Genomic DNA, 19,069 nt, shown 5'->3' with positions numbered 1-19,069 from the left:
ATTGCATAGAGCTCTAATAAAGCTCTGTTAGGTCCTAGCACCTGGTTTCTAACATGGGCCCCCACCTTCCTCCTGACACCAACTTTTGTCACAATCGCCACCTACAAATAACTCTTGCAGCATCTGAGCCAGCAGCGCTGTGCAGCAGAGGGAATCTAGACAAGAAGGTGTAGTCAGGCATGGCATGTAAGGACAACAGCTTTGGGAAGCAAAATACACCGTCAACTGCAGGTTGAAGATCATCTCTTGTCTGTTCCACTTTGAAGAGAAGAATGACCAACACACAATTACCTCTGAGAGCAGTACAACCATCAAACACATCAAAAACCACAAACCTCTTTGGTTTGGGAAGCTTTGACCAGGCCTCAACCTCACATCCTAGAACCAGAGTAGCTTGGATCTACCTACCTGGCTTGGAGTCTTTCTTAAAAGCTAGCTGCAGATCTTTTGGTGAGTTTCCCAGCTTGGGCCACTTTCTTTTACTCTGCCAGCCTATCTAGGCCAGCTCCCTGTGCCTTGTGCTGCCTCCCAGATGTAAGTGTGGGCTTATTTCTGCCTGCACAATACTAAGAAACCTCTACCTTGAGGATCACATACATTAAATTGTTTTCTGAACTAAGAAAAATGAGAGGGTGGGGGTCATGTCCGTTATGGAGACTGAATAGAAAACATAGAATCAAGCAATCAAATCTTAACCATAGGATGAATTCCAGAACAGCTATTTTTCTACTAAAATAGTTCCTTAAAGTAATTCCCACAAAGTGAATATATTTGGTAATTAGAAAAAAATGCCAGAGAGGAGAATTACTGTTCCAAAGATTTTGATTTTAACATGAATCTAAACCCATTCTCATTTAAAATCCTCCATGCTGACTCCTTTATCCAATTATTTCTCAACTTCTAAAATTTTTAATTTAAAGTTTGATTGACATTAATGGTAGCTAATGAAATTTAACTCCAAGCCAACAATAACTTCACAAAGAAAAGTAGAGTAGCTTAATTCCTAGACACATTCATTTTAGAGAACAGATAGTAACCTCAAACCAACACTTTCACAAGGAACATGCTGCTTGCCCACCTTTTATTTATCAGCATTGAAAAGCCAGCTACCTACTAATAAGACAGTTTTCTTCAAAGATGTATTGTCCCTGATCCTGGCAGTGCCTCTGTGCTGTTGGGGGTCTTTAGAAATCCTTTAACTCTGGCCGAGGGGTAGGGCATGGGTCACCTCAATGCTTGCCTGTCCCATGGAGGGGCAGATAGGCACCAAACTAGGCTAGAGTGAAACTGGCTGGGTTCTAATTGATGGGAACGGAAAGAGCTGACACTTAGCTAGGATACAGCACAATACAGAGCCTCTTTTCTCAGCCTCAGATTTTCTATAATTCTTTATATAACTAGAGTATTTTCCATAGAGAAAAAGAATGTCTCCTATGCTGTGAGCACGTATGTGTGCCTGTGCGCGCGCGCGCGCGCGTGTGTGTGTGTGTGTGTGTGTGTGTGTGTGTGTGTGTGTGTGTGTGTGTGTGTGTGAGTGTGTGTGTGAGTGTGTGTGTGTGTGTGTGTGTGTGTGTGTGAGTGTGTGTGTGTGTGTGTGTGTGTGTGTGTGTGTGTGTGTGTGTGGTTTCATATGTCGATGATTGTACACAGGTATGTTTGGAAACCAGGGGTTCATGTCTTGTGTCTTCCTCAATAGCTTTCCATTTTAGTTTTTGAGATATAATCTCACTTTGACTTGAGAGCTCCTAGACTAGCTAGACCAGTCAGCCACAGACATTAGAACAGCACCTTCACATTTAGAAACAGAAGTATCTTCAAACATCTAGGGATCTCAGAGCATTTACGAGGCGCCCGTCCCTCTGGAGAGATTACCTTAAGCAATCTAATGGCGGTCACCCAGCACATCCTGCTCTGCTCTTCTTCGGCACAGAGCATTCTCAGGTCCCGGGGCCCTCCTGCTTTGTTAGGCTAGAAGGCCACAGCACATTGTTTATTGTTAATGCAAATCTTGAAGGTAACACCTGTTGAAATAAAAGCCACTAAAATTCTCCTATACATAAGAGAACTCTATCTCTTTTCAAAAGACATTGAGTGAAACCCAAGCTTACCTAAAAGGCTGAGGCTTGCTTTACTTCTCTATCAAAACATTAAGAGCCTGTACCTTAAAGCAGAATCCATAGGCAGTTGGTGCTCCATGTTTTTTTTTGCCTGCCACTGACACGTAAACATTACTAGTGCTGAATTCGCTGAAAAACTGCAAATGCCGTGGTTCCTAAAAAAAAAAAAAAAAAAAAAAAAAAAAAAAGTGAATGTTGAAACAGATACATGGTTCCACAATATCCTTTGCATTTATCATATTACACAATTTATAACTTGGACAAAAAAAAAAACTTACCTCAAACAATATTCCAGTGCAATGTCACAAAAACAAAAGGGAAGGAGTTGCCACCCTCCCTAAATAACAAGGAGGAGCTGCTTACAATTTCATTTATATTGACTAGTGACAATTTGTTTATGATTAAACAGACAAATTCCTATTCTAAGTTTCCTGTTCTCATTAACCATCATGTCAGACTGAAATAGAAAAGAGAAAGCCTCGAAGGCTTTTAGAAGTGTTTCCCTCATCTCAGTCCCAAGTGGTAGGTTCTACAAGAGGAAGAAATTTGGAAAATGGGGAAAGTAAAAGAAAATCTCTGCTTCTCGAAGACATAACCATCCCTCACATCCATGTGCTGCCTGGCAGCAGGCTGTGTGGCCATCTTGTTCCACAAAAGGAGAGGAGCCTGCCCAGAGTAGTTCAGGGAAATTACCTGGGATGGAATGTGTCTGATTGTCAGGGCAAAGGGAAATCGTGAGTGGCTATTTCTTCTCTGGAAAATCCAAGAGATTTGCAGCTGGTCATGGGAAATCACTAGGTCACATCATTCTGTGATAGGTTAATAACTTGGAGAAGTGCTTAATTCTGAGGTTGACTATATAATCAAAACTGGCCAAAATGCATTTGTTCTCCAAAACCGTGCTACTAGCAGTGTGGTCGCTGAACCACAGGACCTGTCTCACCTGGGAGCTCGTTAGAAATGCAAAACTTCAGGGCCCTTGCAGGGCCCACTGAATCAATATCTGCATTTTAACAAGATCCCAGGTGATCTTCTATGCACCAGGTTGAGCAGCAGTACACACACACACACACACACACACACACACACACACACACACACACACACACACACACACACACACACCAAATACATTCAGCAGTGTGAACAACCTTGTCCAAATTGAAATACATTTCATTGTCATTTACCAGTAAGCTATTCCAGCTCAAAAGATATCATTTCCTGTCACTATTCTTTATCATTTTAATCTAAGAAGTATACTTATCACAGCCGGGCATTGGTGGTACACGCCTTTAATCCCAGCACTTGGGAAGCAGAGGCAGGTGGATCTCTATGAGTTCGAGACCAGCCTGGTCTACAAGAGCTAGTTCCAGGACAGCCTCCAAAGCCACAGAGAAACCCTGTCTCAAAAAAAAAAAAAAAAAGGTATATTTCTTTGAAGAATAAAGCAGAAGTTTTCAAATTATTTATTTATTTATTGTGGGTTTTTGAGGCAAAGTCTCTCTATATAGTTCCGGCTATCCTGGAACTCACTATTTAGACCAAGCTGGCCTTGAACTCACCAAGATCCTACTGACTCTGCCTCACAGTTCTGGGATTAAAGGTGTGTACCACTATGCCTGGACTGAAAATATTTTTTTAAAAGAAAACCTTTGTTGTGGAATGATCTTTTTGCACACTGTGAAGATGTGTCACTCAAATTGGTTTACTAATAAGCTGAATGGCCAATAGCTAGGCAGGATTTACCGGCACAGAGGACTCTGGGAACAAGAATTTAGGGGGACACCAGGGACACAGAGCAAGCAGCATGAGCTTTACGAAGTAAAGGTAACTGAGCCACATGAAAGAACGTAGATTAAAAGATATGGGTTAATGTCAGTTATGAGAAAGAGTTAGAAACCAGCCTAAAGTATCAGCCAAAATATCATAATTAATAAGTCTCCCTGTGCTTATCTGGGAGCTGGCAGGTGAGACAGAAAAGACTCACTAAAAGCTTTTTTTAAGAAAAAAAATAAAATAAAATGAGGAATTGAAATAGAGGGGTTTTCTTACTATTGTGATATTTTAGAATACTTAATCATTAACAGAACCTAATTTGATAATAAAAATGCAAACTAAAAGACTATATAGATTCAGTTATCAAAATCTACTGGCAAATGAACATAAGCTTATATAAGGAGGGATAAGGAAAGATGGCACTTAGGACTTTCACTGACATGGAATTCACAGACATAGTGCCAAGCCATATGATAGTGGTTAGTAACTCCCATGCAACCTTCACTTTCTTGGAAGTAAGAGTATTCAACCAAGACCCCCTCATACAAAAAATAAAACAAAAATGAGAAATATTCTCTTTACTAGGTAGACATGCTGTGTAGTACATTGGATAACATACATATTAAGTTTTAAAAGAAAATAAACTGAAGTTCTTTTATGTCCCCAAGTTTTTTAGTGGGTGAATTTAGAATTATCTCCATGTGTAAATTACGTGTGTGTGTGTGTGTGTGTGTGTGTGTGTGTGTGTGTGTGTGTGTGTGTACACCACAGTGTGCTTGTAGAAGTTTCAAAGGAAAACTTGTGAGAGTCAGGTCTCTCCTTCCAATATGTGAGTTCAAACTATCTTGAACTCATGTTACTAGGCTTAACAATGAAGGCCTTTACTCACTGAGCCGTTTCACCTGCCTCATATGTGGATTAGAAGAATATTATGATATCAATTGACAGCCAACATTTAAAATATTATTAACCCAGTTCTTTTTTGTTTGTTTTTTTTTTGGGGGGGTGGGGATTCTCTGTGTAGCTTTGGAGCCTATCCTGGCACTCAGGAGACCAGGCTGGCCTCTAGCTCACAGAGATCCACCTACCTCTGCCTCCCGAATGCTGGGATTAAAGGCATGCACCACCAACGCCCGGCTATTACCCCAGTTCTTATGATAGATTTTTTTTTTTTTTTGCCTGTCACTAGAGACTAGTTGTATGAACAACAACAACAACAACAAAGGTGTAGTGGCTGGACAGATGATTTGGCAGTTAAGCGTACTTACTGCTTTTGCAGAGGACCTGGCTTCAGTTCCCAGCTCCTAAGTGGCAGCAAACAACTGCCTATAACTCCAGTTCCAGGAGACCTGACTTCCTGAGCCTACAGGGGCCTGCATGTATGTGGTACACAGACATACACTCAGGCACACAGCACAATGCACACATAAAATGAAAATAAATGTTTTTTTGAAAAGAAAAACTGTAAATCCTAATAGGCTTCAAAATCTGAAGCCTCAGATGATGAAGAGAACCAGAAAATAGATTTGTAAGGGGAGGAAATTATGCCTTTGATATGGGAATAAGAGCATCCATGATCCATAAATGCTACCCAGTCCATAAATCAGTGTAAAGTTCAAAGACTTTTAAAAAGTATTATAGCAGATGACTAGGATTCAGACAAATTTCCAACTCTTGACATCAGCTAAGAAAGAAATCACCAAAACAAAGTTGAAGGTGACCTCATAGAGCTAATAGATAGTTCATAACACACCCCAGATACTCCAGCTTACCTTTGATGTGCCTTTAGTAGAAAAATATAAACCAGATCTTCTCAGAAAACAGTAAACTTTTTTCCAAGACTTCTTTCCCTGTTCCTTTGCATGTAAGAAGCCATGGATTTCAGGATAGGTGCTTGAGCTTAAAAACATCTGGAAGACATATTGGATGAATTCATAATATTATGGAAACAATGATGCCAATAGTCTTTTACCTGTCAGACATGAACAGGCAAAATCAAATAGTATCAATGGTGTTTGTACTACATAGAAGTTACAATAGATGCTTAATAGAACTCTACCAAAAACCTAGCACACATTCCAAATCAAGGCTTTTCAGAAATTACACACTGAAAGTAATCAATAAATGGATAAAAACCAAAATCACAAGTTCTTTTAATTTCTACCTGAAAGCGGGCATTATCTAGATAATTTTGCCCTGATATTTTTCATCTGCCTTATAGATTCTCAAACACGTCATTTGCCTGTAAAGGATATTATGCAACACATTAAACTGTAGGACCACTATCCTGATGTCACTCACTCCACAGACAGTGGAGTCAAATTCACCTCCTTAATGAGGATAAAGCATGCAATCCCTCTTTGTCTCCTGTAATTTTAGTTTGAGGTGGGCATGGCAGGGTGGGGTTCTAAAGAGAATTTTAACAGCATCTTCTAGGCCACAGTCTCTTCAGCAGTGTGATCTTGGCATTGAGCCATGAAAATGCGACTATATTTCTCACACCCAAATCTTCATAAATCTGTCACCCTTAGAATTTGTTTGGAATAACACTGCTAGTTCTAGGTGGAGTCTTAGCTTGATGGTTTTCATGAAATGATTCATAAAAACCAGCTCTCAGATAATAATAATAATAATAATAATAATAATAATAATAATAATAATGTGGTTACCTAACCACCATGGGCAAGAAGCCTAATAAAAATGGGAAAACCCTAGAGGGTGAGAGACAGAGTAAAAAAGCCAGCTCCAAAGAAGATACTCAGCCTCCAGCCACTGAGCTAAACAGCTACAGAACTGAAGAACAGAGACAGCCAGCAAACTCTATGGAGCTCTTGCCCCACAAAATCACTGGTAAAATGTAAGCAGGTACTTTAAGCCATTCAGATTAGATTTGGACAAGTTTGTTACAAAGCAGTAATTAGTTGAGACAATGAGCATGTGTTGCTGGGGAAAAGAAAAAGGACAGCCATAAGTGGCTATGCTGCGACCTTAATAAGAGAGTGAAAATGCATTAGTGATTCCTAAACGAAAACAGAAATCCCTATGAATACACAGACTCAAAAATGGAAAAATTCAAATTAGCAGAAATCATTAACTAAAACGGGATAATATATCCTAAAGGCCTGTAATACATTCAGGGAAATGCTGATAGGAGATATTTACATTTTTAAGTAAATCACTAAAAAAAAAAATTGCTGCAATGAGCCATTAATTAATTGATATGCAAAACAGGCAAGAAGGTTTTTTTTTAGTTTGAGTGCTTTCCAAGTTATTAAACCAAACCAATTAAATTTTTAAAGAAGAGTCATAGGGGTCACACTAGAAAGAGAAGAAACCTTTTAAAAAGTAGAAACATTGCCTCAGTGGAGAGGAGAGGTCAGGGCATGCACTGGACTATCTGATTCTAAAGCCTGTGATTTTCCTTTTTTATTATGATTTAACATTAAAGCAAGAGAATCATGGGAGAGGACAATTTAGGAAATGAGGTAGAAGAAAAACTCCTTCCCACCACCACATCACACAAATCAGTGAAGAATCCACAGTCAAAGCTTTGGGGTTCCACTCTCCTACTCCAAGGGGTGCCTCTATGAGAACCTGCAGCATATGAGAAGCTGCTTGTAGAAAAAGAAATTCTTTTGAAACTAACAATATTTATGAAATATTCTGAAGGGTAAAAATAAAACACCCTATTTAAAAATCCACAGGAAAATCTGTGCTAAACAAAAGACATGCTATAAATACTGGAACACTGAATTTGTGAACACCCAGGTTTAGCTTAAACACCACTAACAAACCTGTGAAAAACAATTGTGGATGCCAGATGTCGGGGTTTTTTTTTTTTTGTATCTTTTTTTTAATTTTTATTTTATTTTATTAGTTCAAATTAGGAACAATCTTGCTTCAGATGTCAATCCCTTCTCCCTCTCCCTCTCCCTCCCCTCCCCCCAACATCCCACCTGCCCCTAGCCATCCCCCCTCCACTCCCCAGGCAAGGTAAGGCCCTCAAAAGGGGCTCCCCAAAGTTTACCACATCATCCTGGACCAGGCCTACGCCCTTCCTCATGTGTCCAGGTCAAGAGAGCATCCCTTCATATGGGATGGGCTCTCAAAATCCCTTCTTTTTTTTTAAGACCCTACATATTTAATACAGTGCATTACCCCTGTACAAATGGAAAAAAATTAAGTTCAACATTTCTAGAACAATATGGGTGTTAATTTTTGTACAATGCCAACTGAACTTGGTAAATTGGGATACTTTTTTCCAAAGTTGACAGCACAGCTAAAGTTTCCAAAAATTCAAAATTATATATATATATATATATATATATATATATATATATATATATCAATAATGGATGCCAGATGTCTTAATCTATTGAAAATAAAATCATCCAAACAGTTGGCTGACTGTAAAGACAATGTCTTAGTAAATAGCCATCCCAAGCCACAGCCAGGGTGACAGAAATGAGCCCACTTGTCATAAGGTTAACTTTATGGAAATGCTAAGGATGTTTTAGGATTACCTGTATGTGTTTCCCTCACACCACTGCAAGTGCTGGCTTATGGAATGGATGCATTGCCTACTCCTTCTCTTCTATTCATTTAACGGCTATGTATTTTCTCTCAAATAGTATTGAGGCTATTTATTACAAAAGCTATACTAGTATCTACCAGTAAAGTATCTGCAGTTTACTGGGAAGTGGATTTTTTCAAAAGATGCACATTTTTTTTAGTACAAATAACATGCAAATTTTCTTTTACACACAAAAAAAATTTAACTTTGAAAATTCCTTGCAGTCAGGAGGAAATGTTATTAATTTATTATTTAGTAAATTATTTATTCAAGTTGTTTTTCCTTTAATCTTCAGGAAAACAAAATGAATCATGCAGGCCACAACATTTCATAATCTGGCAAAAATTCAGGAAGTTAAGTAACCAAAGCTTCCATTTTGGTGTTTTTACATATTTAAATGAAAACATTTTACCTGCAGGATTTGTGTAGGGGATCTGTCACCATTGGTCTCAGCTGCAAAAGACACCATGTTCTCTGGAAAGAAATACTGACCAAAGACACAAGTTAAATCATTCCCAAACCTCTGCCAGAAAAAGATTCCACAGTGACCATTATAGTAATCTAAAATAAAATGTCTTTAAACCACCATGCCTAAAATTCTTACAAAATAATTTGAAAAAATTCCTGAACCTAAACTGAATGGCCTCTTAGTGAACACAGTTGGCAATGGGTCCCCAGATCAGCAGATCTACCAGTCATACTCATAGAGAAAGCCTAGCCCTTGAATTTATAGTGAGTTTGCTCTAATCTCTTTCTTCAGTCCCGCAGCCACCCTACCAGGTAGTGGAAGAGTCCTGACCCATTTCACAAAGTCAAAACTCATAGAAAAAAGGGGCAAAGGCTGTGTCAAAAGTCATAGGCCAGAACACAAAACAGCTAGGACTCAGCTGGGAAGCTAAAAGGCCACTCATTTCTACCTACTGTTTCTCCAAACTTGTTTAATCATAAAATTCACCCCAGGAAGTTGTTTAAAATAGAAATTCCCAAGCTTCAATCTTGACTTTTCTGATTCAGTAGGTTTGGACAGGTCTTGAAGTCTGTGTTTTTAATAAGTCCTGGGGCTCCCCAAGGTAAATTTCATGATAAGAAAAGTTTGGAAACATATATTCTACTTTATTTCCTCCAAGAGAAGGTTTGTCAACAGCCATCTACTAATACTGTGGTGGAAGACTTCTGCATTGTTGGGGCTGACCTGTGTGTTAAGATGTTTAACACCTAGCTGTCTATCTTCCACCAACAATAGCTCTCCCACTCACCTATGCTGCATGGATTAAAAAAAAAAAAGCCCCCACAGATTATTACACCACCCCCAAGTCAAGAACACTACTCAGATTTACAAAAATGAATGTCAAGCTTTATTTAAATAAAAACAAATAAAATAAAAATTGTACACTAAGCCATATTTCTTTAAATATAACCTTTAAATGAATGCCTCAATAAAGACTCCCAACAAGAAAATACTTTTCCTTCGAATCTAATTCTATTTCATTGTTATTAGAACTCTCATTTTCTTTGTCAAAGATCAACCCATTATGTTTCTATTAATAAGTTACAATAAAAGAGAACATAAGAGGTCTTCCAGGGTTTGAAAATATTCTATTATGGTGTGTATCATATATTTTTCATAAAGGATCGTTTCAATCCAATTATCCAAAACTTAGTATAAAAATACACCACAGCTGCAGAGACAAAAACAATTTAAAATAATGAGCCCAGAGGCAATTCCGACTTCTCCAAATCCGCAGACTTCATTAGGATGACACACGTTTACTTTCTTTTAAAGAGAACTGTAATGAACATAGTATTTACTAGGTAATGTGCTGTTCTTTACCTCATTTCTACTTAGTTCAGAAGTTACTACACTGAAAATAAAGTAATTTAAAGAAAGATACATATCAGTCTTAACTGTCTCGCAAAGCTACAATGCTTGCAACAATCACTGATTTACTTTAGCAACCCATTCCTTTCCTTAATTCTGTGAAATGTCTAGAAGACACTTGGGGACCTGTAACAATTCATTTTCTAAAACAAATACAGAATTTCTTTGACTTTGTTTCTTAAAAGGCAGGAAAGAGAAGCAATAGTAAGAATTTCCAAATTGGCTTTCCCAATAGTTTGAAATTAAAGAACCAAATTCACTCTGGTTTGTACAGATTTTGTCAAAATTGTTACAATGTTTTGTCTGTGAATGTAAACTGGCATGCATCAGGTTAGCTCACCACTGTTAAACTAAGAAATCGGAGCACAAATCCAAAGCAACTAGCTCTATCTTATTTACAAAATTACTCCTTTGCACATAAAAGTTAACTGACTCACTTAATTCTGTAACTGTAAAAGGAGAGTCCACTCACCATTGGGTTCTTAAAGAATTCATATTTGGCATAATTTTTCCTAAGATAGAGTTTATTTTCTTCTTCCATCCCCCAGTGAGACAGCACTTCAATCACCAGCTCATGGTCTTCTATTATTCTTTCTGTGAGAATGATTCAATGAGTATGTTGACAGACACATAAATAGTTCAACAGACAAACGTGAAAATACGCAAAAATACATCAGTACACAAACATATAGAGTAAATTATGCAGCATTCACAATGCATTATTAAACAGCAAGTTTCATCTCAATTCTTAAATACCTAACTGGCAAGATTTCTTTTCAACTCTGAATTATTATATCGACTTCTATGCCAACACAGTCATCTAAAAGGAAAATTACATAAAATATCACAAATGCCATTTTTTTCTAATTCTCGTCTCCTTTTATTGCTATGTAAATTACAGTATAAGTTTGATAACAAATCTGTATTAAGACGTGAGAGCTATTCTTTCTTTAACTCATCATGGTGCCAAAATTAAAATATTTGCTCCAGGTTTGAACAATTCACCTCATTAAGAGATGAAGAATTTTGACAGGTTCACTATGCATTTTAAGACACATAATCTGGGTAGCTGAAAAAAATTAAAAGATGCTTTAAAGGGGAAATTTCCACTCAAGTGGATACAGTTTTTATGAAGCTCAATTCCTTGTGGCACTTTAGGCTTTCAAAACTAATTCAAGGAAAATAGACCTTGTATTAACAAAGAAGATAATTAAGCAAGGTAGGAAGGTACTTAGTAGAAAAGACATTAAATGAACCAAGCAGTGGTAACTTTAAAGAAGTCAAACATAACCAGCATAAAAGCTATTTTAATGCAAACTGTGATGGTGTTTGTGATTGTATTATTCATAATAGCCCCAAACTGAAGACTTCCCATATACCCCTTGACATGAAAATGGTTTTTGTAAGAGCACACAAAAAGTATACTCTATAATAATCCCAAACAGAAATCTTGTAAGTGAAAGAAGATGTATATTGCATGAGTCTTCTCACACAAGGTTCAGAGTGAGGAAAATGCATCTATGTGGCTAGGAATAATACAGACAGAAGGTGAGTGGGGAGTGCGTGAAGCAACTGGGTGAGGTCACAATTCTGTTTATTCCTGTAGATGTTACTCAGGCACATGCAGTGTCTGAAAGTCACCAAGCTGCCTCCATGGGATAGGCTCACCTTTCTCAGTATAGCTCATTCTTCAACAAAAAGACAGGAAATTTTAATTATGAAATTGCCAATAGAGTAGAGAAAATCTGGAATAGCTAAAAAAGGGTATGAACTCCTCTGGTCTTTTCATGTTTCTAGGACCTATTTGAAAAGAATCAGCATCTCAGAAGTTCAACACTCAGACATGATCTGCGCCACACTGCAGGGAACTCTTGTAAGTAATGACTCTTGTAAGTGTGTTCTTCTGAAAGGAATTCATCTGGATGAATATGGATGAGTTGCAGCAAGTGCTCATGGGCAAGCGGAATTCTGGCCTTAGGTGGATCAGATACCATTGTTTCTGTCTCAGCAGCCAGATCCCTTCACTGCCTCCCTTTCAAAAACTCAGTTTTTGGCTTTACTTTTTCCTTTCTTCTCTAAATGAAGTCACTCTTTTCAACACATCCATTGAGTTTCCTGAAGTGAAATCTCTGTCTAAAATTGCTCTCCCCAGCGCTGAGATTCTCCCCTTCCTCAAATACAGTTTGTTGAAAGCCAAGATTCACACCCTAATGTTTTAAAACAGTGAACACGGAATGATCATTCAATGCCACTCCTAATTTCACACCTGGCTCTAAATACCAAAGAAATAAAGGATAAGATACTAAAGATATTTGTGCCTAAAGGCAGAAACAACATGATGTCCATGGGTGGGTGGGGGGGAGTGAATAGACACACAAGATAGAAAATCAACCTTAAAAGAAATGAAGGCATGATGAACAGTAAACATGAAAAACCCTAAAGCCTCTAAACTAAGTGAAATCAGACAGACACAAAAGACAAACACTATATACCATGAAGGTACCAAGAACACCCCAATGCAAGTAACAGAAAATGGAACGGTAGTTTCCAGGGCTGAAGGTAGGGAGAAATAAAGCAATACTGCTTAACTAGTACAGAGTTTCAGTGTAGGAAGAGAGAGTATTTTGTAGACAAGTGTTGGTTCTACAGGGCTTATGTGGCATATAAGCCCACTGAACTACATAGCTACATTGGATAAGATGGTAAGTTTTATTCATGCTATTCTATCATAATTTAATACTATGCCTCACTACCCTTGCAGCTATCTTCCTTTCCAACCAAGAAATACTTGTTCTACTTAAAATCATTTTTGTGACTGTTCATATCATTTTGGTGCTATATTCTCAAAGAAATGTAAAATTAAAAATCCCATCTGCATGTCTTCCTACCTCTCGCTCTGTATCCTTTGCTCATCATATTCCCAGATGTCAGTTGTGCTCTCTTCACATCCCGCTCAGAAACCACAAAGCACAAACCACCCAAACCCATTCCCGATGTCACCATGCCAATGAATCCCTATCTTTTCTCACAGAACCTCTTTACAACTCCCTAAAGCTCGAGCTCCTCTTTGTAGTCTACCACCAACCTGGATGCTGATGTCATAGCACTCACCCTAAACCATTGGGGCCCATGGGAATCCTGCCCAATATACATACCAACTTCTATGTCTCATGAAATAAAATTATAAGACCTGGCAATGACACCTTATCCATCCATCTATCTATTCAAATTATCACCAAAGGTCTGTGTGGGTCAGATGCTCCTCTTAGATCTGGGAGCTTTGAAATGGACAGAGCCAGGAAAAAAAAAATGACTCCACTTGTGAAGCTCCTAATAGAAAAACACAGATATTAAATAAAATGTGATCCCTTTAAAGATGGCAATACATTAGACAGGAAAACATGGAGCAGGGAGGACAGGATGTGCTGAAAGCAAGGGAAAAGCATTCATTTCCAGTGGCTTTACAGAGAAGAGCTACTGTGTAGAGGGTGCTCTTCCAGCAAAGATGCCAAAGAAAAGGCCAGAGCCAAGCACACACTTCAGAGAAAGAAGGCAGCTGAGACATTTGATGCACAACATGGCAATTAGCATATGCAATGTTGAATGACCATCAGGACAGCACCAGGAGAAGAGACTTTTAGAGGCAATATAAAGAGGGATTTGAAATCCCACCCTCCATGGTAAGGACTTACAGGAGACAGTACAATGAACAGAAGAATGAAATGAAATAATAGGTTTGAACTGTTTTAACTGTATCCCACTTGCTCTTGAGTGGAGAACTGATTTTTAAGTTATAAGGACTGAAAACACAAAGTTCAGTTAAGAAGATGATTAGAGTTAACCAGGGCAGGTTAGATGATACAGATTAGATTTATGTAGTAACTGTGGGTTTTATAGAAGGTGGGCAGAATCTGGGTGTACCTTGAAGGTCTAAACAGTGGGATGAGAGGTAATACTACAAATGTGTGAAAAAGAAGGACAAGTCGTGGAAGACACTAAGGTTCCTGTTCTAAGCTTAGAAGGATTGTATTAGTAGGGAGGAACTAGGGAGACTGAGACCAAGCTAGTGAGAACCAGACATCAATGAACTACAGTTCAGAGCTGCATTTCAGCAGTCTCTGGATACTACTGACTTCTGTTTATTGTTCCAACAAATCTAGCTCATGCTTCCAAGCTGCAAATGGAGTGATTGGAATGTCCTTCTGTACATATGTTTCTCTTATTAGTTGATGAAAAAAATACTAGGGGCTACCAGACAAGGAGAATGATGGGGAAAGGAGGCAGAGAGAAGCTGCAAGGAAGCCATGTATCCAAGGAAGGAGTAACAGGTCCAGACCCTTCTCTGATAAGATGAGACCACATGGAAATACTTAGACTAATAGAAAGGGGTTAATAATTAAGAGAGCTAGCCAATAAGAAGCCTGAGACATCAGCCAGTTTCTAATTAATGTAAGTCTCTGTGTGTTTATTTGGGGCTAAATGGCTGCATGACCATGAGGAACAGAAATTCCATCTACAATGGAGTGTGTACCTATACTCTTTGCAAATGCCAAGAGAAGAAATTCAGTGTGACAATAATGATACCTACTTGCTGGCTTCAGCAACTTGTCTTTCTTTGTACAATTACCTGTCTATAGCAATAAGGAAGGAGTTTATGCTCCACCATGAATGTGTACCAACAAGGAGACAGAAAAGTAACAGACAGAATTGAAATGCCAGGCATTTTCTTGATAGTTAAACTTTAAGGTACATTTAACAGTCTTTAGCAGATAAAATTGCTTGGGAAGAATCATGTCTAGCATGGTCCCCTGCTGCCTCATATAGGGAATCAAGCTTTCCTGAAAAGGGAGTTACAGGTAAGCAGATAGTGAAGGGGAGAGAGGGTCAAGTCAGACCCTGGATCATATAAGGACCAATGACTCTCTCTGCCCCCACCCCTTCAGAAGGAGGTGTGCTTTCAGAGTGTCAGGCTCCCAGCAAGCTGATATTCTCTGAGTGGGTCAAACCATAGATAGACTTACAAGGATTTTTTAATCCTCAAGAAGCCATGTATCAAACAAAAGCAAGAGCTGAGGGTAATGCCAACTCACAGCCTCCCAGTACGGAGAAGGAGTGGGAAAGTGTTAAGTTCCCAGAAAGAAGATGGGAGAGCTAAAAAATAAAAATGACTGTAAGCTTAAAAGCCCATATGCTGCTCAGAAAGGAAGTGTGAGACAAGAAGGAGCTTCCAGAACATGAAGAAAACACTGACACAAAAGTAAGACAAACACCTTGGTTGAGAATTATGTGTCCCACCAGGATGCTGGAAAGGCAAAGGGGGGGTCTCAATAGTCAAATATAAACATTTCAAACCAAAGGCAACTCATGGAAGAACTTGAATTATTGACCCCAACAGAAAAATCTGGACTGAAAACAAATACTACGAGGTTAAATTCTCTGCCTTTCTGGTGGCAGGAGAAGCAGAGTCCAAAATACATTCCAATAACAGAAAGAGACTGCAACTCTGCATGTCTCAATCTGTGATCATGTCACTGTTACAATTCATTTTTATAATACCCTAGGTAGATTGGATAATGTCTCTAATGATATCAGTGCCTAACTCCTAGAACCTGCAAATGTTATCCTATGTGGGAAAGCCTTTGCAGATGTCTAATGACAAACATATGGAGTTGAGGAATGAAGAGGCTCTCAATCTGTCTGTAAGCATCCTTGGCAATACAGACAGAAGGGTGTTTGATATTGACAACATAGGGAATTGAAATGCAAAGCAGTGATTAAGTGATGTAACTACAAGACAAGGAACATTAGCAGCACCCAGCACCTTGAAGGATAAAAAGAGTCAGGTTCCCTGAGCCATCCAAAGGAACGTGACTCTCCAGAATTGTAGAAACACACCGCTCCAGCCGAAAGCTCACCAAGTTTGTAGTAATCTGTTAGGGTATCCTTATGAAATAACCATAGCAACCTAATGAGCAAGTTATGTTTCTGTTCTAAAGAGAGCCAACATACCCAGGCTGACTGAGCCCTTGTGCCTGACCCAAGCTAATGGCCTTTCTCCTGAAGCAGGGCACTGCTTCATCCTACATGGAAGTTTCCCCAAAAGGCATTCCTACTGCCATTCAGCACATCCTAATTTTATAACCAGGAAAAGGATAAATCACCCCCTCATTTCCTAATGTTTAATTGTCTACTTCTTTTTTGTTTTGGAATGTGTCCAATAAGTATTTGCTACTCTACTAAAAATAAACAATCATATTCTAAATGTAAGGTGAATAAAAGTAACAGTTGGATTTCAAATTATCCAATCTTAACCTTCCATAAAAGTAATTTAGATCCAGGTTCTGGCTATTACAAACAATGCTGCTATGAACATAGTTGAACATATGTCCTTGTTGTACAGACGTGCATTATTTGGGTATATGACCAAGAAAGGAATTGCTGGATCTTGAGGTAGACTCATTCCCATTGTTTTTGAGCAACTGTCACACTGATTTCCAAAGTGGTCTTACAAGTTTGCACTCCCACCAGCAATGGAAGAGTGTTCCTTTTTCTCCACATCCTCTCCAGCATAGATTGTCATTGGTGTTTTTGATTTTAGCCATTCTGACAGGTGTGAGGTGGTATCTCAGAGTTGTTTTGAGTTGCATTTCTTTGATGGCCAAGCAACCTAAATGCCTCTCAACTAAAGAATGGATAGAGAAAATGTGATACATTTATACAAAGGAGTACTAATCAGCAGAAAAAAGCAATGAAATCCGCAGGCAAATGGATGCAAGATGGTATGTACTCACTCATATATGAATTTTAGACATAGAGCAAAAGAAACTAGGAAACAAGAAGGACTCTAAGGGAAAAATTCATAGACCCCAGAGAATGGGAAGAGGCAGGAACTCTTGAGCTAATTGGGAGCATGAGGGTAGGGGAGAGGGAGCAGCCAGAATGAGAGGAGGAGAGGAGGAAATGGAGGAGAAATATTGAGTTGGGGGAAGAATAGAGGAGAGCAGGATGAGAGATACCATATTAGAGGGAGCCATTATAGGTCCAAGGAGAGATCTGGCACTAGGGAGATTTCCAGAGATCTACAAGGATGACACAAACTGACAATCTAGGCAATGGTGGAGAGGATAACCTAAATGCCCTTCCCCTATAATGAGACGGATGACTACTTTTTATGCCATCCTAGAGCCCTCATCCAGTGGCTGATGGAAGCACAGGCAGACACCCACAGATATACACTGAACTGAACTCTGGAACTTAGTTGCAGAGAGGGAAGAATGAAGACCAAAGGGGTCGATTCCAGGCTGGTGAAACCCACAGAAACAGCTGGCGTGTACAAGGGCGAGCACATGGACCCCAGATGCTGTCTTGGAGGCCAGTACAGGACTGATCCAGACCCCTGAACATGGATGTCAATTAGGAGGCCTCTGCACTCTAGGGTTCCCCTGGTAGTGGATTAGTATTTTTCCCTGGTATAAGAAGGGACTTTGAGAGCCCATCCCATGTGAAGGGATGCACTCTTGGCCTGGACACATGGGGGAGGGCCTAGGCCCGGCCCAGGATGATGTGGTGGACCTTGGGAAGCCCCCTGTCAAGGGCCCTACCCTGCCTGGGGAGTGGAGAGTGGATGGGGTGGGGGGTAGGTAGGGTTGGGGGGAGAGGGGAGGGAGAGGGAGAAGGGATTGACTTGTGAAACAAGCTTGTTCCTAATTTGAGCTAATAAAAAAATTATATAAAAAAAAACCTTCAATGCAAAAAAAAAAGTAATTTAGATCATTTGAGTTTGGGATAAATTCAGAATTAAACACAAACATGGTTGGAAAAAAATCAAGCTATATTTGAACAGCCACAGTGAATAAGAAACTTAAAAAAAAAAAAGAAAAAGAAAATAGCCTCGTGTGTGTGGTCACCAAGTAGAATATAGTCTGGTGTTTTGTTGACATCATATAGACACACAAACACACACACACAAATACACACATATACACAAACAGATACACAAACATAAATACACACACACACACACACACACACACACACACACACACACACACACACACACACAAACACACACTGCAAAGCCAGAATATAAATCTGCAAAGAAAAGATAAGCAATGAAATACTTCAGGAAACTTCACAGATTTATAGTACTGAATGTTTGAATAATGCAAACAATAATGTCAGAAAAATATCCTCACAATATTAAGAAGAAACCTGCTTTCAGAAGGCTATCAAAATCTACTTTGTTTAAGAAAGCAGAATACATCTGCTTAACTCATTTAAAGCAATGTTCTGGATCTACCCTATGGATAATTCCAATAATATATAGACAAAGCCAGCAAAAGCCCACATGGCTGAACACAGATGTTTTCTACTACATATACTAAGTCTGACAATGAAGATAAAGTTTTCTTACCATGGAATTTGGCTTTTAAAGATTATATTACATTAGATATTCTTTATGCATCCATAAATCATAATCTCGAGTTGGATGCACTGTGGCATACCATCCTCCAGCTGATTTCATCCCTTGAATACCCACAGCTACAGAGAGACCTGGCAGGGAAGACTGACGACCAATGAGCCACAGCTTACTGTGGTTTATGTTCTTTGAGTGAAATGGCTCACTAAGTATATGCATAACGTTCAACAGGAAGCTACAGGATCCTGAGACAGATTCCTCTGAAAGGAAGACAGGTAACGTGTAGAGGGAGTGAAAAGTTGCCA

The 19,069-nt window shown here is 39.0% G+C and overlaps 1 protein-coding gene across 2 annotated transcripts in view; it reads right to left on the bottom strand.

Annotated features, from left to right (window-relative positions):
* Positions 1-19,069, bottom strand: part of Grb14 (growth factor receptor bound protein 14) — a 107,729-nt gene that overhangs the window by 12,384 nt on the left and 76,276 nt on the right. For both annotated transcript variants that reach the window (XM_027420307.2, XM_027420308.2), the window contains exons 4-8: positions 10,818-10,939; positions 8,879-8,953; positions 5,666-5,803; positions 2,162-2,272; positions 1,873-1,968 (exon numbers count right to left, since the gene is read on the bottom strand). In XM_027420307.2, the coding sequence (XP_027276108.1) occupies positions 1,873-1,968; positions 2,162-2,272; positions 5,666-5,803; positions 8,879-8,953; positions 10,818-10,939 (542 nt within the window). The remainder of the gene's footprint in view (positions 1-1,872; positions 1,969-2,161; positions 2,273-5,665; positions 5,804-8,878; positions 8,954-10,817; positions 10,940-19,069) is intronic.

Source organism: Cricetulus griseus, chromosome 6 (genome assembly GCF_003668045.3).
Source record: "Cricetulus griseus strain 17A/GY chromosome 6, alternate assembly CriGri-PICRH-1.0, whole genome shotgun sequence".
Taxonomy (NCBI): domain Eukaryota; kingdom Metazoa; phylum Chordata; class Mammalia; order Rodentia; family Cricetidae; genus Cricetulus; species Cricetulus griseus.
Note: the sequence above shows the minus strand (reverse complement) of the source record. Positions and strands in the feature narration are given on the sequence as shown.